This window comes from Danio rerio, chromosome 19 (assembly GCF_049306965.1).
Source record: "Danio rerio strain Tuebingen ecotype United States chromosome 19, GRCz12tu, whole genome shotgun sequence".
Taxonomy (NCBI): domain Eukaryota; kingdom Metazoa; phylum Chordata; class Actinopteri; order Cypriniformes; family Danionidae; genus Danio; species Danio rerio.
Window position 1 is genome coordinate 10,570,363 of NC_133194.1, and position 24,965 is coordinate 10,595,327.

The window sequence follows — 24,965 nt, forward strand, 5'->3', positions numbered from 1 at the left end:
TTTAATAATGGGGTGAGTTATTCCCAAATTAATAATAAACATTTTTTTTATGTTAAAATCTATTTTAGTCATTGGAAATAAATAACCTCTAAACCAACATTTTATTTAAATTTCTCTAGTAAAATGCTTCAAACTAAATGTTTTGATTGTTATTATTGTTTTGGAAACTGAAGTTCAGCGATTAATAACTCTTATTTGAGTATCCAGCATTAAAAAAGCATACTGTTGTGGTAAAAACACTTTAGACTAAAATATTACTGTCAAATGTGCCTTTTGTTTAGTGATGAGGTGATATATGATATGATATATTGGTAACACTTTATAATAACTGCACGCTGAATCATTGTTTAAGCATTAGCAAGTGGTTAATAATTAGTTAAGCATTAACTCTACATTAATAGGTGTCAGTAAGCAGTTTATAAATACAGCTACAAATGCTGCATTTTTGACTTATAAACACATGTATATTGTGCTTATTGATTGTGTTTTCATTCTTTTTATGGTTAATTTTTCATTACTAAATAAAGTATTGCATTATTTACAGACCAGTTATTTCAGAATAGTTGGTGGTTTTTAAACATCTTTCTAGAACCAGTAATTAAAAGATTAATCAACTTTTCCAAATGACGTTTATATATCTTTGTATTCAGGCAAATTGGCAAACTAATTGTTACTTTGTATGCTAATAAGTGCTTTGTTAACTTCTACCAGTTTTGTGACCTAGGGCTCTATATTACCGTTCAAGGCACAAAAGTGTAAAGCACATGGCATAAAAGCAATACTGCAATACTTAATTAAGTAATGAAAAAATCATTTGACAAAGTATGACAATACAGTTATTTAGCACATTATACGTGTGCTTACAAGTCAAAAATACAGCATTGGAAGCTGTATTTATAAACTGCTTACTCACATCTATTATTTTAGAAATAATGCATAAATAATAATTAATAAACTATTTGCAAACGCTTAATAAATGATTCAAGGTGTGCAGTTTTAAAGTGTTACCAATATATTTACACTGTTTAATTTTTTTCTATTAAAATGCTTTTTTATTTATTAAAAACTATTTTTTTTAATGATTTTGGTAAGGGAGAGCCGGAAGTGACGTCATGGTGGAGAAAAAAAATGGTTGGGAGAAAAAACAACAACGAGTGATAGGTAAACATATTTTTGAAAGTTTTTGCATTCCCTTGCAAAGATGCTTTGCGTTCCCTCGCAAAACTCGTTTGACAAACACTTCACCTTATACACGACTTTCTGCTTTTGCCTGGATTGTCCCATAATTTACCATTATATCCTAGTATTAGTTATTTTCTCATATTTCTCTCATATTTTTAATCTTAAAGGCATGTTGAAATGAATATAAAAATGTCTGAGTTCACTTTCATTCCAGTAAAGTTGTGCGTCGACCAGTGCTCATCATATGCAACCTTTGAATCAGTAAATGCATGTATAAGCCTTAACTGACGGACGGGCTCTGTATAATAAACTGATCCCAGATCAGCTTCTGTACACGCCGTTTAAATTGACACCTCTGTTATCAAACAAGTGAAGAGCAGCAAATGAATCTCTAGTTTTGTTTTGTTTGATAACAGAGGTGTCACTTACCACTGATGTATAACGAGAGCATACTTTAACCGTTTGTGCTCATTTAAGAGGAAATTAGTTGTGTTTGAAATAAAACAGTTTTTCTCAACTGGTGGGTCGCGACCCAGAAGTGGGTCGTGGGAACATTTTCAGTGGGTCGTGGAGAGTGTGGTCAAAAAAAACAACAAAAGTTTAATTTAACTTATTTTGCTTGTACTGGACTTTTATTTTGAAATGCGTGCACGACAACCCTACCATTTGACGTGAAATTTTATTTAATTACAGCAACAAATATGTCGAAGAGCAAGTGCGACCCCGAATATGTAAAGCATAGATTTACATATTTTGATGACAAAAAAGACTTAAAGCCTCAGTGTGTCATATGTAGTGAGGTGCCCTCACAAGAGAGCATGAAACCTTCTGAATTAAAACGACATTTAGAAACCAGACAACATGTTTTATTAACAGTTCAGTTTAGTTCATGGTAACTGAACCTTTCCTTACCCTAACCACTGTTTACAGTATTTGTTGTTTTTACTTTGTAATATTTCTATAATTTGATACATTTTGTTAAATGACAGCAATAAAATATTGTTTATTTGTAAGACTTGGTGAATTTCTTATGATGTATCTGTCACTACTTGTGTATGTTAACAAATAAATACAAATTAATAAAAATTTCTAAAATTGTATTATAGTTCCTAAAAATTTGGGTCGCTGCCTGATGACCATGTAAAAATGTGGGTCCTATGGCCAAACCAGTTGAGAACCCCTGAAATAAAACACGCAGGACGTCCAGGCATGTTTACATATTAGGTGTATTTGTCTGTTTAAACACACACCAGAATCGCAAATTGTCCTGCACTTCAGCTCCTCTTTAAATGACGTGTACAGCTGATCTGGGAGTCAGTCACTGTTGCAAATGATGGGCGCTGATCGACACACGGCTTTAATAAAAAGAAAGTGAATTCAGACATTTTTATATTCATTTCAACATGCTTTTAAGTTTAAAAATATGAGAGAAATATGAGAAAATACCTAATATTAGGATATAATCATAAAATACCATAGAATCCCAGCAAAAACAGGGTTGTCATGTATGAAGTGAAGTGTTTGTCGAACAACAGTTTTGCGAGGGAACGCAAAAACTTTAAAAAATATGTTTACCAATCACTAGTTTTTTTCCCCACCCATTTTTTCTTCCACCCATTTTTTTCTCCACCATCACATCACTTCCAGGTCTCCGTACTTTATTGATTTTACTTTATTGTGGCGTTTAAAAAAGTTTGTAATTACCATAATCAAAATTTAACAACAAACAAATAAAGCTAAATAATTCAATTAAAAATCTCTCACTTCAGCTCATAATCAAAATATTCATGCCAACTGTAAAAATAATAAAGCTATAATTAACAAACTATATGTTTAAGAACGTTAAAAAAAAAAAACTTTAAATACTTTCTTCATTGACAAATTACAAAATGTACTACATAACAGTGGTATTTACCTGCGTACAAATAAATAAATAAAATAACATAATCTAAAATAGTGTAACCAGCCCTCGTATATTTAGACAGAATTTAATAGGCCACTTTTTATAGTGCTTTTTTTTTTAGGACCATTAATGCTGCGTTCCAATAGAGGGCACTAGTGAAAGCACACAGGGTTGAAACTTGCCTTTCAGATGGTAACTATAACCCGTTTACTGCATCACAGCCTCTATTAAGAAACGATCAGTGGTCATTTGCTTATAATTGCAGCTGTTACTGTGTTGCTGGCGGGACATTAAAGCGCTTAAGCCTTTTTCCACGTGTGGTCCGGGACAGAAGAGTTTGCCTGCATGTCGTAATAGGGTTCGGCACTGTCAGAATTTGCCGCAGTTGCTCTTTTCCTCTCCTTCTCCGCATTCTCTCCCTCCTCCACAGCAGCCGGAGCGAGGAGAGGAGACTTTCTGTTGGGGAAATGAACGACAGCAGTAAGAGAATTGAAAATGTTCAGAAATAAAACATTAGAATCATGAATATGAAGTCAATAATAATTTACTATAGAATACTATTGAACAACAGATGATGTCAGAATTATTAGCCCCCCTATACATTTTTTTCCTAATTTCTATTTAATAGAGATATTTTTTCAGTACATTTCTAATCATATTAGTTTTAATAACTTATTTCCAATAACTGATTTCTTTTATCTAAAATAAATGATATTTAACTAGATATTTTTTAAGTTACTAATATTCAGCTTAGTGACAATTAAAGGCTTAACTAGGTTAATTGGGTTTAGTTAGGGTAACTAGGCAAGTCATTGCATAACAATGGTTTGTTCTGTAGACCATATAAAAAATATTGCTGAAGGGGGCTAATAGTATTGACCCTAAAATGGTTTTAAAAAAATTTAAATCTGTTTTTATTCTAGCCAAAATAAAACAAATAAGACTTTCTCTAAAAGAAAATATATATATTATTGGAAATACTATGAAAAATTCCTTGCTCGGTTAAAAATTTTGGGAAATATTTGAAAAAGAAAGAGGACTAATAATTTTGACTACAACTGCACATGTAACAAGGATTAGCATCACTAATAACCGCTGTTAGAATTAACAGAATTTCTTGTTTTCATGCACATTAGAGTGTGTCCTGTTTATTACTTTTCTAAGGAAATATTAAGGCCCTGGGACCTTATATGGACAGGTGAATGCCTTTTCAAATCATGTCCAATCAACTGAATTTAGCACAGGTGAACTCCAATTAAGCTGCTGAAACATCTCAAGAATGATCAGTGGAAACAGAATGTACAGAGCTCAATTTAGAGCTTCACGGCAAACGCTGTGAATACTGATGTACACGTGATTTTTCAGGTTTTTTATTTTTAATAAATTTGCAACATTTAAAAACAGTCTTTTTTCAAATTGTCATGATGTGTGTAGAACTTTGAGGAAGTAATGCACTGTATTTAAATATATTTATTTGATTATATAACAGACCTACTGACCCTACAACATGACTTCCATTATTAGTCTCCATTAATAGTCATGTTTATGTGTTCGTAGGTGTGTGTATACCTGTCTCCACTTTGAGTGATTAATCGTCGACAGGTCTCCATTTGAACATCCAGTCCTCTTTTCATGCTGCACATCTCCATATACTCATGCAAATGCCTGTTCATATCTGACTTAGCAGTGGCCAACTCCAACTAGAGGTAAAAAAATAAATATAATTATAGTAAAATCCTTTGGCTTTCTTTGGAAGAAGCATCATCTAATGAATTATGGAATACCATCAGCATATAACTCTATTTTGTTGATCTTGCTTGATAAATACCATTATAATGATGGACTTTCTAAGACAATAAGCATTATTATTGTGTTTTTTAATCAAAACATAAAATCTTTACCTCGATTTGGTCAATGGTGTCTTGATATTCCTTCTCGCGGGACTTGAAGAGGGATTCTGTGTCTTTGATCACCTTCTCTATGGATTCCTCTTGCTGTGTGAGACAGTTTGAATAAAAAAATTATATATATATATACATCATTCATTCATTTTCTTGTCGGCTTAGTCCCTTTATTAATCCGGGGTCGCCACAGCGAAATGAACCGCCAACTTATCCAGCAAGTTTTTACGCAGCGGATGCCCTTCCAGCTGCAACCCATCTCTGGGAAATATCCACACACACATTCACACACACACTCATACACTACTGACAGTTTAGCCTACCCAATTGACCTGTACCGCATGTTAATTCTTGTTGTTGATTTATTATAATGGAACATAAAGGGCACAGGTTGTTATGGAGAAAAATAAGCGGCTTTGCTTTTTCACAACAACCAATAAATAAGCTATTATTATTATTATTATTACAGTGAAATAATTCATTAAATATGACAGGGCGAGGTGAGCTTGTGTCGCGGACACGGTGCAACAGACACCCTGCATCTGTCAACAATATACAAATGCAGCAGGGTAGTTTCCGCTAATGTCAATTAAGACGCCCGCTCTGATCATACAGGTTTGGTTTTCAGCAGCGGTGTAAAGGAGCCGCCCTTCACTCTTTCTGTCACAAGCTACAAGTCATATATCTAAGTAACTTAATCTTACTGATCAAACAAAACATTGATTCATTAGCTTTTCTTAATGGTTGTTAAGAAATTTTATTTATAGAAAAAATTATAGAAAAATTATTAATTAATCTTTGTATGTACTATTCCATATATTTATGATGTATAATTTTTTTAACCAATTTAAGATGTTTGACAATGTTAAGATTAATGTGTTGCATTTTGGCATGGTTTTTGACTTATTTATTAACTACTTATGGACATAAAATTAAATAAAACATATCCTGGATTTGAAAATATTGTGTTCCTGTTGATGTCTTAAATAGTGTTAAATAACCAACATTTTACAAAATGGATTTATCTCGTTTTGCAATGAAACTCTTCTTCTATAAGGGAGAGAGAAAGACTATCTATTTATTTCTATGTACTTGAAATGTATAGACTCATACCCACCGGGACGTTTTTCCCTCACATTTATCGTCAGTGACTATTTAAATATTATAGAATGAACATATAAATAAATATTACTCTGTTTCCCAGTACTGGGTTGCAGCTGGAAGGGCATCCATTGCATAAAACATATGCCGCAATAGTTGGCGGTTCATTCCACTGTGGTGACCCCTGATAAATAAGGGACTAAGCTGAAGGAAAATGAATGAATATTACTCTGCTTACCACACCTGAAGACACTGTTCAGATATTTCAAAATGAAATAGCTACAGTGAATTTGCTGACATCATTCAGAGTAGTGATATGGAACTGTAACGGATCTGCTTTAGCTTTGTGTTTATCTAAAAAATAACCGCACATCTTGGAATGTTTATCAGCCAATCAGAATCAAACATTCAGCAGCTCATAAACTTCAATTTCATACTGGATGCTGAAATGTTGTTGTTGTTTTAGGTGTAATTGATCTCATTTCAGCTCCGCCATGTAGATATGAAATTAAAACGCACGTACCTCTCCTTGGTTCTCGACACTGAAGGTATATCCAGGAAAATCTTCCCAGAGTAAGAGAGTTTCCTCGGTTTCTTCCCATGCAAGACTGTCACAGTCATCCTCAAATTCAGACTCCCGTCTGTGGAACGACAACAAAAAACACGTTTCAAAATATCCACACAAACCAGTCATTATGATGTATAGTAGACAGCTGCTTTTTATTTAAACAATGAAATCATAAGTCTAAGGCACTCCAAAAGTAAGTGAAAACATTATTAAATCAATCTAAACCAATCTAAACTTTTTCTTAAGAAGGGCCAAAAACCAAATTTTTTTAAGGCTAGTGGGCTGAAGGTAAATATAGTTTCAATGGGTAATTTCCTAGTTTATTTAATAATATTTAAAAACAACTAGAAAACATTGCTGTATTTGAACAATATATATACAGTTGAAGTCAGAATTATTAGCCCCCCTTTGAATTTTCTTTTCTTTTTTAAATATTTCCCAAATGATGTTTAACAGAGCAAAGAAATTTTCACAGTATGTCTGATAATATTTTTTTCTTCTGGATAGTCTTATTTGTTTTATTTCAGCTAGAATAAAAGCAGTTTTTAAAAATTGTAAACACCATTCTAAAGACAAAATTATTAGCCTCTTTAAGCGATATTTTTTTCGATAGTCTACAGAGCAAACTATCATTATACAATAACTTGCCTAATTATCCTAACCTGCCTAGTTAACCTAGTTATTTAAGTGCCATTAAATGTCACTTAAAGCTGTATAGAATTCGTCAGCACTAGATGGCATCTGCTAAAATTTCCGATGTTCAGTGTCACTGCTTACAATTGGTTGAGCATCCTCTGCATCTCTTCATTGATCTGATTGTTGGAGGAGCAACACAGCTCCACCTCCTTATTCCCGCTCTCCTCACTTTCAGAGATGCTGATTGGCTCATCGCTGTCGTTGCCTCTGATGGTCTGCGGGGCTGGTTTTCGAGGACGACGAGTCAGGGTTGACGGAGGTGTGGCTACTTGCTAGAAAACAGCAGAATGAAATATATGTAAATAGCAATGAAATTAAATTTAAAATGATATTTTCTTAAATTTGAAAAAGTGTATTATGTAAACAATAAGATTGTGAATGTTACGTAATGTGTACTTCAATATAGCTAGGGCGCAATAATCAAAAGTAATAGTATTGATATTTATAAATGCTTATAAACGAAATTAATAAATGCAGTTTTTTTGAACACAGGATAATACCATAGACTGTAAAATATAAGGACGTAGTTTCCGTGAGGTCCCCCATAGGTTTCTAAAGAGCGCAAATAAAGCTACAAGTAGGCGCAGCCAACGGTAGCCATTTTGTTTGCGCGTCCTCGCACCCACGGCAGAATACCAAACAAGGGCAAAGAGGCGGAGAGTGAGCGGAGCTACAGACACCTGCTGGACTTTTGCTTGGATTTAGCAGACAGATTCTACTATGGGAGAAACGCTTAATACTTTATTACCTGCGACTCGTTTGTGTTCTGACCACATGTGCTTGGTTGTCACTACATCAATAAAGTGTTTAGACTTTTAACAACACTGCTGTAATACACAGAGCCACTAAGCATTGTTCTTATGACGTTTTTCTACTGGAGGAATCCGCGAAATATGTCTAAACTTTAGATATAGTCTGTGTTAGTAAATGCAAGACTACTGATGAAATCCAGCATAACACTGTACAACGTTTCAGATTACTGTTCAAGCTTATCAATCTGTCAGATTCTGGAGGGCATTATAGCTCCAAGGAACATTATAAATGATCTTAAATAAAACAAATAGATTTATAGAGATGGTATATAAGTATATAATTTCACTCACCAGGGAAATGGAGGCCACGTGAATGGTTTGTAAGCACAATTAAGTGCACACAGCATGCCATATCATCTGATAATTATAGGAAATATTCCCAAAAGGAAATTGACTGTGTAAATAAACATTAACCAACACAAAAATGCCATTTATATGTCGAGTTTATTGGCTAATTAGCCGTAATCAGCTGAGGTGACGAGACAGCGAGCAGCGAGACCTAGCTGTCACTCAAGTGGCCACGCCCCTTAATATTCACCCCCCTCACAGTTGTCATGAAGATTCATGATGACTATAGGCACCAAAGCCATCTTTTGTACCAGGCTGTAAACATGTTTTTATCAGCTGTAAAAATGGCCAATTTCCCATTGCAGTCAGAAATGACCTGGACTTCCTGGAGCCAGCCCCACAAGGCGAGTCGATGAATTACAGTTTTAGTTACTTTAGTATTGGCTTCCTGAGGGAGAGCGGGAGGTTGCTGCTTGGATAATACAAAATTAAATCATTGAAACTTAAATGAAACATTGTTAATAATGCTAATACTGTAAGGGTGCTTTCACACCCGTAGATTGATTGTTTTGTTCCGAAACAGGGATTAAAATGTTATAATGTTGCTTTTTGTTCTTGGTGCGGTTCGCTTTTACACAGTGAAGTGTCTAAATGGACTAAAACAGTTAAAACATCTCAAATGCAAGTAAACTTTCGTCACATTGGTTAGAGTTCCTCAATTTATTTTTTAGAGTCTGGCTCAGCTGTCATCCGTCCTTATTTTAATTTATGACTATGAGCAATAAGGCATCATAAGTGAAAAGCTGCACTTTAATTTTGAATGGTGACACTCACAGACATCGTCATTAAATATAAATCAGAGGTAAGATTTTCTTATACATAGTCTTTGACTAAAATTATGCATTACAGGCTTTACATTAAAGAGAAATGACCGATAAACCAAGACTGCTGTTCGGTCAATTTTCCTAACAGGTAAACAGCTCGCGTTAATAGTTCAGCATGCTCTCACTTTTGTATTTGACATGAAATGCACCTTTACTGGTAGGAATGATGACATCCCACCATAATCATCATTCTCTCTTCATATAGCCGTATATGTCATATACATAACACACTATGATATAACCTGGTTAGTTGGTTCATATTGCTTTCTCACTACAATTGATCCGGTCTAGAGTTTGTTTCAATCGAGCCAAGATCACCTTATTCAGGCAGTCTCAGACCGATTTTGGCTGAGTAGGATTGGTGGATTCATATATACTAAACAAACCGCACTAACTGGAGAAATGTGTCAGGTTCCAAAGCAAAAGCCTAGGTGTGAAAGCACCCTTAGGCCGTACTCACACTAGGTACAGTTGCCTCGAACCGGGCCAAAGCACGCTTGTCCCCCCTCCCGTCTCCCCCGACGGCCCGTGCTCACACCATATCGGGCCTCGGCACGCTTACGTCATCGCTGCTGCGCTGTTCAGAAGCGCTCTCTATGGCAAGCCTTTTTAGCATTTAAATCTTTGTTCTGACTCCATAAATATATTTAGAGATATCTCTAATTATATTTTGACTAGTCATAATTATAATTCGACTAGTCAGAATAACAATTAGAGATATCTGCAATTGCAATTGTACTAGTACGAAATCAGATTGGAGATATCTGCAAATATATTATGACTAGTCATATTCCTCCATTGACTTCCATTGAAAAATATTTGCAGATATCTCTAAATGAGTTTTGACTAGTCACAATTGTAATTGGAGATATCTCTAACTGAGTTTTTACTAGTCATACATTTGGAGATGTCTTTAATTCGTAATATTTAGAGATATTTACAAATATATTTGAAGATATCTCTAATTAATTTACTAATAGTCGAATTACAGTTGTAGATATCTTGAATTGGATTTTTTACGAGTCAAAACTCATTTAGAGATATCTGCAAATATTTTTCAATGGAAGTCAATGGAGGAATATGACTAGTCACAATATATTTGCAGATATCTCCAATCTGATTTCGTACTAGTACAATTGTAATTGCAGATATCTCTAATTGTCATTCTGACAAGTTGAATTATAATAATGACTTGTCAAAATATATAATTATATCTCTAAATATATTTATGGATAGTCAGAACAAGGTTTAAATGTTAAAACGGCTTGCCATACGCTCTCACTCAGCAGCACGGTGCAGATTTCTCTAGTTATATCCTTTCAGTCGTTTGATATGCAGTGACATGCAGTCAAATATTTTGCCAAACAGTCCTTAGGGATGCGGGGATACGCAGTCAGATATTTTACCGAACAGATCCGCCACTTTTGGCGCTCATAAACAATCAAAGCTCTCGTGCTGCAGGAATGAGGAGGTCTGCTGAAGGCGTGCAGCTGGCGTGCTGTGAGGAGTTTGCGTCTTTAATAAACTACGGCAGTTTGTGATCACTGAACAGCAAGAATGATTAATAAATCCATATTAAACAGTCCCTTAAAAGTCACGTCTCGCTTTCGGTTTCGGGCTTTGGCGCGTTTCGCGCTCACACACAAGCGTACCGCGCCAAAGCCCAAGTGTACCGCGCTCAGGCACACCTCTTCCAACCGGGCCAGGGCCGGCCAAGTGAACCGTGCTTGAGCCCGATTCAGCGCACTCACACTTCTTAAATGATCCGGGAAACGGGCCTGGGCACGGTACGGATGGCATAGTGTGAGTAGGCCCTTAGTTTACAGTTCTGGACATAAAATGTAATTACTAGTTATTATTTCTTTTATTTTCAAAACTGTTAAATGCATATTTTGTCATTGTTATTAGTTTTTCCCCAAAACAGTTATATTTATCCTGTGTTTGTTTTATTTTTTTATTTTTAATTAAACTAATTTTGCTTAATTGTTTTTGTTCTTATTAAACTAGATTAAAATAAGAAACATTGAACTAGCTGAGGCGAGGCAGTGGCGCAGTAGGTAGTGCTGTCGCCTCACAGCAAGAAGGTCCCTGGTTCGAACCTCGGTTCACTTGGCGTTTCTGTGTGGAGTTAGTGTATGAGTGTGTGGAAGTTTCCCAGAGATGGGTAGCGGCTGGAAGGGCATCCTCTGCGTAAAAACTTGCTGGATAAGTTGGCGGTTCATTCCGCTGTGGCGACCCCGGATTAATAAAGGGACTAAGCTGATAAGAAAATGAATAAATGAATGAACTAGCTAAAAACAATCTGTAAACTTTTGTTTATTTCGACAAGAAAATGACTTTTATTTTATTTTTCGTTAACTAATAATGCTACTCTGTCATCAGAAAAAAATTGTTACAGTAAATTATAATAATACTTTTTTAATGTGTGTTTGATTAGGATTTTTCAAGTTTATGTTTTATATTTATAAATACAGTATTGATAATAAATTTAGCCGTTGTGTGAATGATTTACGTGATATCATTTAATTGATATTTACAGGAGCAAGTATTTACAATATTTTTTCTTCTGGAAAAAAAGAATTTTTTCTATTTGTTTTATTTTAGCTAGAATAAAAGTAGTTTTTAATCTTTAAAAATCATTTCTAGGTCAATATTATTAGCCTCCTTAAGCAATATTTTTTGATTGTCCAAAGAGCAAACTATTATGTTTAGAAATGTGTTTAAAAAATCTCTCAGATAAAACAGAACTATATATATATATATATATATATATATATATATATATATATATATATATATATATATATATATATATAAAGAATTCAAATTTAACAGGAAGGCTATTAATTCTGATTTTTATTTTAAAAAGTAGCATTCATGTTACTTTTAAACCATTTGCTTAAGGCAGGGAATCAAGAATATTTAATAAACACGCAGAAACAATCTATATTTTGTTACTAAAATTGTAATCTGATGAAAGACAAACAAACCTGGAAGATCTGAATCATATCTTCGCAGTTTCTCTGTTGGGCGACATCACAGAGACGAGCTGTGATGTCAATCCTGCGACAGATGTCCATGTCCACTTTCATGGCCTTCTCCTGGATCTTACTGTCCAAATCCGAGTGATTCTACAGGCATGAAAGACAGACATCAATCAATCTGCTGACATTTGTGGGACAACGTTGGACTCAGCATTATTTGTGCTTCAAAAAAACAACGACATATTGACTGAATAATTTACTGAGGTATTTTTTAAGATCTAGTCACAGGAATATTTTAATGAACTCACATTGCTCATGAGGCCTTTGAACAAAACCAGATCTGCTTTAAGCTGCTTAACCCTCAGAGCCAGTTCATCCTGACACACCTCGCTCTCCTGCAGGTCCTGAGAGATACACACACGCACGCACACACACACACACACACACACACACACACACACATACATACACGTATACACATAAAATCAGTGTCTGCAGATGCAGTCGGTGTGGGAAGGGGGAAAAGGTCGAAAAGCAATTTAAATCGGAGATGGATTTAAGTATTAAATTGATTTGGTTTCACCTCTTCAAGCTCTGCTACTTTTTCCTGTAGATCCACCCGCATCGTATATTCCTCTTCCCATCTAGAAGAATGGAAAAGATTAATTTATATCATTCATAACTATTATCACAGTTTACAAGTGTGTAAATCCTTGGGGCATTATTGGCAATATTTATCCTTAAACATCTAATTTATTTTATCAAATGTATTAAATATAAATGAATTACTTATAAAAAAATTCGTTCATTTATTAATATCACATCATTGCAGGTCTCAAGTTTCCAAATCACCTGTCACTTTTATATCACTAAATATAACAGAAAACTTCATTAATGTTAATTTAAATTGTATTTTTATTATTATTATTAAAAATATGTATTTATTTGTTTATTTGGATTCCCTTAGGCCAGTGTGACAAACAAACAATACATAAATAAACAAATATATGTAATTAAACATATTATTTATAAATGAGTAAACTATAAATAAATAAATAAACATCATTTATAAATTAGTAAATAATAAATAAATACATATAGTTAAATACATTATTTATAAACGAGTAAACTATAAATAAATACATGTAATTAAACAAATTATAAATGAGTAAATACATAAATAAATGAACATTATTAGACGAGTAAATAAATAAATTAAATAAATAATGAATGTAATTAAACACATTATTATAAATGAGTAAAAAATAACAAATAAATAAACAAACACTATTTACAAATAAGTAAATAAATAAATAAACATTGATTTTAAATTTGTAAATAAATAAATAAAAACATTTATTTCATTAAATACACTTTATAAATGAGTAACTAATAAAAAATTATAAAAACATTATTTAAAGATGAGTAAACAAATAAATAAATACATAGTAATTAAACACTATTTATAAATGAGTAAACAATAAGTAAATAAATAAACACATTAATTATAAATGAGTAAACAAATGACTACATACAGTTATGTAATTAAACACATTAATTATAAATGAGTAAACAAATAAATAAATAAACACAATAATTACAAATCAGTAAATAAATAAATACAGTTATGTATTTAAACTATTTATAAATGAGTAAACAATAAATAAAATAAATAAACACATTTATTATCAATCAGTAAATAAATAAATACAGTTATGTAATTAACAACTTATAAATGAGTAAACAATAAATAAAATAATAAACACATTAATTATCAATCAGTAAATAATTAAATTCAGTTATGTATTTAAACACATTATTTATAAATAGGTAAACAATAAAAAATAAATAAACACATTAATTATCAATCAGTAAATAAATAAAGTTATGTAATGAGTAATTATTTACTCATGTTATGTTATGTAATTATTATTTATAAATGAGTAACAATAAATGAAATAAATAAACACATTATCAATGAGTAAATAAATAATTAAATAAATAAATACAGTTATGTAATTAAATACATTATTTATAAATGGGTAAACATAAATAAACAAATAAACACATTATTTATAGTTGAGTGAATAAATAAATAAGTTTATGTAATTAAACACATTATTAGAAATGAGTAAACAATAAATAAATAGATAAACATTTTTTAGGTGAGTAAATAAATAAATAAATTTATGTATGTCAATAAACACATTATAAATGAGTAAATAAATAGATAAAAACATTATTTATAGATGAGTAAACAATAAAAATAAATAAATAAATAAATAAATAAATAAATAAATATTTTATTGAATTCAATTATGAATAATTAAGTAAATACACATAAGTGAAACAAAAACAAGTGAATTAATAAGTAAACAATGCGATATAAATAGTAGCTATGTTAATCATTCAATATATAAATAAAATAAAAGAACACATTACTAAGTTAATAAGTGCATACTTATAAGCATGCATTGAAATGTGAGAAATGTATGTGCTATAATTAAATTTCATATAATCTCCATTTTCAGTCATTCCGGAACAAACGCATACATAAAAACAGACTGTAGAGCATTCTACATAGTCTTATGTAGGCTATTCAAACTGTAATCATAAAATTACATGTACAGTTGAAGTCAGAAATATTAGCCCTCCTGAATTATTAGCGCCCCTGTTTATTTTTTCCCCAATTTCTGTTTAATGGAGGGTAGATTGTTTCAGCACATTTCTTAGCATAATAGTTTCAAAACCTTATTTCTAATAACTGATTTATTTTATCTTTGCCATGATGACTGTAAATAATGATATTTTTCAAGACACTTCTATACAGCTTAAAGTGACATTTAAAGGCTTAACTAGGTTAATGAGGTGAACTAGGCAGGTTAGGGTAATTAGTGAAGTCATTGTATAACGATGGTTTGTTCTGTAGATTATTGAAAAAAAAATTAGCTTAAAGAGGCTAATAATTTTATCCCAAAAATGGTTTTTAAAAAATTCATAACTGCTTTTATTCTAGCCAAAATAAAACAAATAAGACTTTGTCTATGAAAAAAAATATTATCAGACATACTGTGAAAATTTCCTTGCTCTGTTAAACATCATTTGGGAAATATTTAAAAAAGAAAAAAAAATCAAAAGGGGGCTAATAATTCTGACTTCAACTGTATTTAATTTAAAAATAAAAGACACTTCTATCCTGCAATACTTCACAAAAGAAAACATGAAATTCTATACTTCCGCATTAAAATGCAAAGCGCGAGTGAATCTCGGCTATAAACAGCATGTCTTCTGTAACATGACCCTACAGTTTGGGCTGATAGTACTCTACTCATGTACTATCTCTTTTTTTTTCCTGTGCAGAAAACCATTACATTACGTCACCCGACTGTACACACACACATCTTCCTGAGACACATAAACACTCTTTCAGTTTCAGTCCATTACTGCAGTATCACTGCAGGTGACTTATGCTATAGCAACATTCAGACAACATCCACGCAACCTTCGTCACAAACAGCTGAATCAGCACCGCCGCATCACACACACACACACACACACAACTAAACACACAATGAGAAAATATGACCAAAAAGCCAACGACCAATAAGAAGTAAACGTGACTGCTGACATAAGAAGTGGCTATTCTGGCTGATCTGCAGTGGCTTTGGCAGATGGTGAACAGGAGGAGAGAGAGAAAGACTGTTGAATTATTCTCTATTGGCAGTAGCTGTGCTCAGTTCAGTGCTGCATTGCAGATGCTGAGGCGCAGAGGGGAGGAGGCTGGAGATGGAAAGACTCACTTCAGGACGGGAAACAGGGGTTATACAGGGTATTAACTCGGCTAATATTCTCAGCTGTTTGGCTTATAAGTTCCTAAACTATGCTGAAATGATCATCTAATAATAATAATAATAATAATAATAATAATAATAATGATAATGATAAAAAATAAAATAATAATAATGATAATAAAATAACAATAATTATAAAAAATTTCATAATAATGATAATAACAATAATATATATATATATATATATATATATATATATATATATATATATATATATATATATATATATATATATATATATATATATATATACACACACACACATACACACAATAATAATAATAATAATGATAAAAAATAAAATAATAATAAAAATAATGATGATAAAAATATTAACAATAATAATAAAAAATAAAATAATAATGATAATAAAAAATAAAATAATAATAATCATATAATAATAGTAATAATAATAAAACAATAATAATAATAATGATAATGATAATAATAACAATAATAAAATATATATATACACACACACACACACACACAATAATAATAATAATAATAATAATAATAATAATACTAATACTACTACTAATACTACTACTACTACTACTACTAATAATAATAGAGGTTCATGCTGGTGTGGCGACCCCTGAAAAATAAAAGGACTAAGCCAAGGAAAATGAATGAATTAATTATAATAATTAGGGATGTCCAGATCCGGTCATTTGATCGGAAATTGGGCCTGATCACACGGTTTCAGACTCAATTGGAATCAAACGTTACTTCCCGATCTGGACTCGAATATATACAATCTGATTATTTTTTAACACATCTATAGTTATGCTGTGGCACAGAGTTAGACCTCTTTCTTGACTTCACACAGAATCAGTAATGACATCACTTTGTTGGAGAGATGCTATTGGTTAAATGCCGGCAAATTAGAACACGGAAGCAGCTTGAAGCAGAAAGCGTGAGTATGTGGTAAAAGTCTAGATAGAATACAGCTGTGAAAACACACATCAATATAGCATCATTTTTGTGACACTGTATAACAATAATTAATATTTTATGTTACTGTGGTGGTTGGGTTAAGAATTGGAGTGGGGGTAGACGTTAATAAAATGTAATTAATGGGAAACTTAATAAATAATATAAATAATTTTCGTTAACTTCACTCCGCAACAACAACATCTGATCTAACAACATCTGCATTCTGGAGGTATTACTGGAATTATAAGTTGATGATGACAACATTGCCATAGCAAACTGTGAGAGATGTAAACTTGGGATTGCAAGAGGTGAAGAATTGATGTTATTTATTATTTGATTGTTCAAGCTGCCTCACAGAAGTGCTTTGTTTGTCAACAGAGTTGTTGAATGTTAAAATGAGGTGAATTAAAAATGAAGTGAATTAAAAAAAAAAAAAAAGGAACATCCCGGATCTGTTTCTTTGCACTTTTTTAAATGTTTTATAGAAGTATCGGATTGAGATTCCGTATCATTAGATACTCAAAATCAAATGACTCAGACTTGATCAGACCTGATCAAGACATCCCTAATAATAATAATAATAATACTGATAATAATAATAATACTCTAATTAAACTGTAGTGTTAATGTAGTTTTCAATAAAAATCTGTTATGGAATAAAAAACAACATAATTATGTAAGTAAATAAATAAATAAAAATAAATCATCTACACACTGTTGGTACACACTCAAAAAATGACATTGCTTGTTCCAACTACTTATTTAAAATGAGTTGAAACAACACAATTGGTACGTTTTTTGGGAAACAACCTAGCTGTTTTATGTTTAATCCACTTAAATTTGTAAAAACAATTAAGCTAATCAATCGATTTGTGTTGGAACAACATGAAGCAATTGTGTGGAACCCAGCATTTTTTCCCCCCAAAATTTTGCTGCTTATTTTAACTACTTATTTAAATTGAGTTGAAACAACCCAATTGGCATTTATGTTCCATTAACTTAAAATTGTAATAACCATTAAGTTAACTTATTGTGGCAATCTCCGGTTCTCCCTTGGGAATCCAATATGGAAGTAACTAAAACTGCAATTCATTGACTCGCCTTTGGGGGCTGGAAAATCCAGAAATCCAGATGTTTTCTGACTGCAAAGCTACATTGACCATTTTACAGCTGATAAAACGTGAAAGATAGGATTTGGTTCATACAGCTAATATTACTCTTCATGACAACTGTGAGGGGAGTAACTCATCCATTTTGTTTTTAACTCATCCGTTTTGTTTTTATGAAGTTTTATTAAGCCTGCATAATTAGGGGCGTGGCCATTTGAGTGACAGCTAGGTATCGCTGCTCGCCGTCAGGTCACTTCAGCTGATTCCGACTGATTAGCCGCTGAACTTGGCATATACATCGTATTTTTGTTTTGTTGTATGTCGCTTTACACAGTCAATTGCCTTTTGGAACTATTTGCTACAATTATCAGACACTATCGCATGCTGGGCACTATTCTGCTCACAAACCGTTCAAGTTGCCTCCATTTCCCAGGTGAGTGAAACTATATACGTATATACCGTCTCTATAAATGTATTTGTTTTACTTAAGTATATACATTTCTTGACCTGTAATGCCCTCCACAATCTGACAGATTTATTAGCTGTGAGCTCTAAGAACAGTTGTCATACAGTGTTATGCCTGGATTTTATCAATAGCCTTGCGTTTACTAACACTATATTTGAAAGTGATTTGCGCTTTTCTAATGTTGACGTTTCTAATGTATTGTTTTCACTGATTCAATGTATTCAACAGTGTTTTTAAAAGTCTAAACACTTTACTGATATAGTGTACAACCAAGCACAAGTGGTCAGAACACAAAGGAGTCGTAGGTAATGAAGTAAAAAACATTCCTCCCTAAGAAAAGCCCTTTTAAGCGAAAGGCTAGCAGGCGTCTGTAGCTCCGCTCACGATCCGCGTCTTTGCCCTTGTTTAGTGGCAACGGTTGACCACGCCTAAGTGTAGCTTCTTTTGCGTTATTCAAAAACCAATGGGTGACGTCACGGATACTACGTCCATATGTTTTACAGTCTATGGTGGAACCCAGTATTTTCTTTTACAGTGTAGGCTTAAGGCTGGTTTATACTTCTGCTTCAATGTTTGCCGTGACCCATTGTGCATGCCTTGAACGTAGTCGTGCATTTATACTTCTGTCTTTTTTCTGAGCGGTACCTTAATGTGCAAGTAGCTAAAACTTGCTCATTCAGAGGCAGGAACCGGGAGACGTGCAACAACTTTAATCACAAGGTGAACTCAAAACAAAAGTTTCCATTTGGAGCTCCTTCGTTACTTGTAAACGCTCGCTCCAATAGGCTTGCTGCTCTCAGCACCGCACTCACTCCTCACAGATCCCACACTGACCAATCACAGAGCTTCTGCTAAGCGTTGTTGCGAAGTGTAGTTAAATTATTTAAGAGGTGCAGGTCAGCCACGGTGAGGGCTATGCGAATGCGCGAAGTCTGTGCCAAAGCATACGCGTGCGCTTGACGCAGAAGTATAAATCAGCCTTTAGTATCCTTTTTAACTGCACTAAATAGTTTTGTGTCGATTGATTTGTGTTCGGTCAACCTAAAATAATTACGTTAACTTACTATTTTTTAAAAATTTAAGTGGATTGAACATAAAACAATTAAGTTATTAATTACAATGTTAGTTTGACCAAACAGACAAATCTTTTTTGTGTAAGTAAATTTAAAAAAATAAAAATAAAAAATCTATTCACTATGTATACGGGGAAGTGGTTTGTCTAATTCAGTCATACAGTTTTTAAAATAAAATTAATTAGGAAGGAAATAAGGAAATAACTGGTTAGTTTTAACAATTTAGTGCAGTTAAAAAGGATACTAAGTCTACACTGTAAAAATAAATGCTGTTTCCTTTATGTTGTCCTAATGCAAATTGATCAAGTTAATTTAAAAGTTTTAACAATTTTAAGCTGACTGAACATAAAATAATCAAGCTGTCCCACCAAAATAATGTGTTGTCAAATCATTTTTAACAAGTTTAAACAAGCACCAAATACTGTTTTTTGAGTGTACATTGTAAAATATGCTTAGCTCCACATAATTCATTCATGTTGTCCCAACACAAAATGATTTAGTTAACATAACAAATTTAAGTGGATTGAACATTAAAAAAGTTTTGTGTTGTTTGAGCTCATTTTAAATAATTAGTTTAAACAAGCAGCAAAAATCATTTTTGAGTGTACAGCATGTTGAGGAAAAACAATTATGTATTATATCATTCATTCATTCATTTTCTTTTCGGCTTACTCCCTTTATTAATCTGTGGTCGCCACTGCGGAATGAATCACCAACTTTTCCAACATATGTTTTACGCAGCGGATGCCCTTCCAGCGGCAATCCATCACTGGGAAACATCCATACACACTCATTCGCACTCATACACTGCACTCCATTTTAGCTTGACCTATACATCATGTTTTTGGACTTGTGGGGGAAACCGGAGCACCCAGAAATGCCAACTGATCCAGCTGAGGCTCGAACCAGCGACCTTCTTGCTGTGAGGCGATTGTGCGACCCACTGCGCCACCATGAAATCCTTATGTATTATATCCTTTTGTTTCATTTTTAAAAAAAAATGTCGAATGATCTGACCAAAGGATGAAATTATGTTTAGAAATAATATGCTTTCAAAAAAGGTACAAAAAGCTCATGATTTTTTTTATTTGGCACCGTACACTGCAAAAAATCCTAGTTGCCTTGAATTTTTAAGCTGAATCAAATTTATGAGTCCATTAAACTTACATTATGTTAAACAGCTTGTGTAACTTATAAAACTAAGTTTGAACATGATCACCTTAGTTTAATAAACTACAATAAACTAAAAACATATGTTGTCATGAATAATTGACCATATAATTTGCTGGGTTCCACATAATCGATTTGTGTTGGGACATCATGAAGGAATTAAGTTAGCTTATTTGTTTTTACAAATTTAAGTAGATTGAACTTAAAACAATTAAGTCGGCCACCCAAAAATACTCCAGAATTGTGTTGTTTCAAGTTATTTTAAATAAGCAGTTTGAACTAAAAGCAAATGTAATTATTTGAGTGTGGCCAGGATATGCAGTATCACTGCAATAATATATACAGTCAAGCCCAAAATTAATTATACCCCTGGCAAATTCTGACTTTTTTTGTTCAAAAGTTTTTGTTCAAATGTAAATAAAAGCTGAGACATATTTTGTCCACAATGATGTCTCTTGTACATCATCTCATTGTCTTTGGGACAAGCCTGTGTCATTAAAAACTTGTTGGTTGAATAAAAGTGACTTTTAAGTTAGAATCTGCCAGGGGTATGAATAATTTCAGACTTGACTAAATCTTTTACATCTTGTTTATTTTACTGTTATTATTCAATTATGCTCAGTTAAAGTTTATTTGTATAGTGATTTTTTACAATATCGTTTTAAAGCAGCTTTACAAAATGTGCACATTATTGCATTAAATCAAATTAGGTTAAAGCCATATTTTATTTTATAAGAAGGACAGAATTGGGCTGATATGGTCATATTTTCTTGACCTGGTAAAAACTCTGGCAGCTGCATTTTACTAACTGAAGTTTATTAAGAGAGGATACTGGGAAACCAGCAAACAGAGCATTACAGTAATCTAGCCTAGAGGTCATTAAAGCATGAACTAGCTTATAAGTGATTCTGTTTATGAATGAAAGGTTATTTCATAATGCCTCAAATCAATGTTAACTTGCATGTAACAGACTTTTCTGGCTAAAGAACAAATATAAACTAATATCTAATCAGTGCAAACATGTAAATTGCTATAAAAAGTGTAAGATATTTACATTTATTTTCAACCAGTAGAACATTTTTATTAGGGTGGCAGAGGGCAGTGGCTTAGTTATCTCAAGATATCTTAAGATTATGAATACTATTAAAAAGTTATTAAATATTGAAATAACTGTTTGATATATTAAGAATATTCAGTTATTAACCTGTATGTGCACTTTAGTCTATGGTGATTTGGTTATGATTCTGCTAAATAAAACTATTAATGTCAAAATTAACAAAAAAATGTATCTTATAAAAATTAGTTTGTTTTAAAACCTAAAAAAAATGGGTAAGCCTTGATCTTACTATTACAATATGCCGTACTTTGTAAACAGATTTTGAACGTTTTAATTTTAATGGCAAATAGGTACTGTGACTATTTAAAAAGTAATCAGTGAAAAAATTAAATTTTAATCCTTTTATATCAATTATAAATTTAAAGTCAATTATAATTAAATTCCTTAATACAAGAATTATTGCAAGAATTAATAATAACTGTAATAATGTTAAGCAGAAGTATTAGTAGTAATAAGCCCCATTACAATATGTAAGATAACAATTGACTCTGAACTATATTTGGTGGTTCATTCCACTGTGGCGACCCCTGATAAATCAGGGACTAAACTGAAGCAAAATTAATAATTAAATGAAGGCATAAATTATATTTCTCTAAACGTGTTAACGACAGCAAAGTACTGTAAATGAAAACATATGTAAAATATTACAATAGGAAAGATTTATCCCACTTTACAGAAACGATAAATTTAATCCTCCACATTTAAAAAATTAGGAAAATTATTTAAAATCAATTATAAAGGAGAAATCAATTAAAAATCTATTATTTTCCAGAATTATTGCTGCATTTAATAGTTATGATAAACAGTATTAATGCAAAAACAACACACACATAATAATAATTATAATAATAATACATTTATATCTGGTCATTTAGCAGAAGATTTTGTCCAACCAACTTACAAATTAGGTTATAATAATAATAATAATAATAATAGCCAAAAAAAATTTTTAGTTAAAATTTAAAAAGACAGATGAAAGAATTGACCACATATAAGAAAAAAACTTCAAGTTAACATGAAAACGCAGCTACAGAGCTCTTGTCTAAAACGAAGTAGAAATGAAGCAATAATAATAGTAATAAAGCCAAATTACTTTAAATTGCTGGTATTTTCATAACTTTACGATCAAATAAAAAACCGACAAATGAAAGAATTGACCACCACACATAAAAAACAAACAAAGCTGACATGAAAACGCGGCTACAGAGCGCGCAAAAAGCTGCGTAAAAGTTTGCGTAAAGGGCGCAATCTGAAGTTTTACACATACATTTATAGGAACACATTATTGCACAGTTACTAACCTCCTTTTGTACTCGTCTCTCTCTCTCTTCACCTTGGCGAGCACATTATACAGGGCCCGAATCTCCGGTGTGATGGTGTCGATCTGGACACCCACTCCGTCAGGAGGCACCCATGAGGAGGACACACCAGGACCCGAGATCCGCGACTCACGGCCGGTGCCGAACCTCTGATTGTACGACCACGCAGACCCAGGGTGAAATCTGGGAGGAGGGTTGCTGGTGCAGCCGATCACAGTACTGACATACTTCCCGTTAATATTACTCAAGGGCTTTGGAGCGGGATCAATCGGGCTGATGGGGAAATTTGGGGTGAGATTGGAATTGGAGTCTGTCAGTTTGGACGGGTTTAGAAAGTTTTCGACTGCTGTCCTGTTAGTGGGCTCGAGAGGGATGATGGGAGTCGGAGACAGCAGGCTTCCAGACAGATACGCAGTGTCGTTCGCGTTCTGGATGGGAATCAAATCTGGCCTGATGGGAATCAATCCAACGAAGCCCGTCTGGACCCCCACATCTCGCGTCAAAGGCTTTTTAGTCTCCGCGCACTCCGCGTTTTCGTCCAAAGCCTGTTGCAGTTGCTTTTCCAATACTTTATTCCGGCGTTCCAGTTCGTGGACTTTGGCTAAAAAGCAGCGAAAGCGCAGGTTCAGAGTTTTGAGGACGCTAATGTTGGATCCCAGGTCGTTCCGCAGGGCCGTGGCGGCAGGAGGAGGTGGAGACACCCGGTGCAGATAGTTACCCAGGTGCAGATACGGCGATCCCGGAGGCGGTAAAGCGCCCATGTCCAGCCCATCCTGCCCGATGCCACCCGTGTGCTCGCTCAGGTAGAGGCCCGCTGGGTCTGTCCAGTGGCCCGAAGACGCGGAGTCCGCGAAGCCCGTAAGCTGGTTCTGCTGGAACGAATACACGTTCTCCCCCAATACTGGATTCATTCTGGAGTAGGAAAATCTGAAATGCTCAAAGTCCGGCATGAACACTGATTTAACCGCGTGCCTTCAATGCCGACCTCTGAAGTTAATAAACTGAACACTTGTGGGACCGAATCAACGACTGACGCCTTCGATTATCACTATGACAGTCTATAATATAGGACAAGGACGAGTTACGCGCATCTGCATGCCATTTGTTAATACATTACCTTAACAGACGCTGTTTATTTTCTTAGAGAGGATTAAATGCGTCTTCGTAGCGGAACAGCCAAGCTCCAGAGCAGAAATAAACACGAAAGGAGCAACTGCGGCTCCTTCTTACCGGGATTATTTAATATAGAGCCCCTCAGTTGTGCGCATCGCACCGGCTGGTGCGCTTCCACAAACGTCGATGACTTAACAGTTTAATCGATGCAGTTATAATGACATTTAACACCAACGGCTGTTCCTTAGTGTTTAATCGCGCAATATTTTAGCTCATTATTTTTGCGTGTGCGTTTGCGTTTCTGTGATTTACGGTAGTAAAGGTGCATCTTTACATCACTGACTGTGATTGGCAAAGGCAGAGGGATCCAAATCGCGTGCAGCGTCTCTGTACTGTGGCTGTATTATTTTCCAGACCTTCTGTTAGTTTTGTACAAGAGCAGGATCCAAAATAAAGACTGCATATAAAAATGCAATTTTAAAAGAGCTC

General features: G+C 33.4%; 1 protein-coding gene and 1 long non-coding RNA gene across 8 annotated transcripts in view; one reads left to right on the forward strand and one right to left on the reverse strand.

Moving 5' to 3' along the window:
* Nucleotides 1-24,553, reverse strand: iffo1a (intermediate filament family orphan 1a). Of its 2 annotated transcripts, XR_012394915.1 has the most exons (10): nt 23,346-24,553; nt 12,903-12,963; nt 12,628-12,723; nt 12,326-12,466; nt 7,433-7,623; nt 6,611-6,728; nt 4,987-5,079; nt 4,655-4,785; nt 2,377-3,541; nt 495-1,694 (listed from the first exon to the last, which is right to left on the reverse strand). XR_012394915.1 is itself a non-coding variant. In XM_685073.10 (9 exons), the coding sequence occupies exons 1-9, from the start codon at nt 24,311-24,313 to the stop codon at nt 3,385-3,387; spliced, it is 1,956 nt and encodes a 651-aa protein (XP_690165.5). In that variant the 5' UTR covers nt 24,314-24,553; the 3' UTR covers nt 1-3,384. The 2 variants fall into 2 exon arrangements, 1 of the variants encoding a protein (XP_690165.5); XM_685073.10 differs by having other exon boundaries at nt 1-3,541.
* LOC141379016 (uncharacterized) overlaps nt 1-24,965 on the forward strand; it is a 32,101-nt gene extending 7,136 nt beyond the window's left edge. For 2 of the 6 annotated variants that reach the window (XR_012394917.1, XR_012394918.1), the window contains 3 exons: nt 4,643-4,791; nt 7,527-7,610; nt 23,399-24,965. This is a non-coding gene — a long non-coding RNA (uncharacterized lncRNA). Of the gene's footprint in view, nt 1-4,642; nt 4,792-7,526; nt 7,650-12,353; nt 12,584-23,398 lie in introns of all 6 variants that reach the window. The other 4 variants (XR_012394919.1, XR_012394921.1, XR_012394920.1 and 1 more) reach the window with 4 other exon arrangements.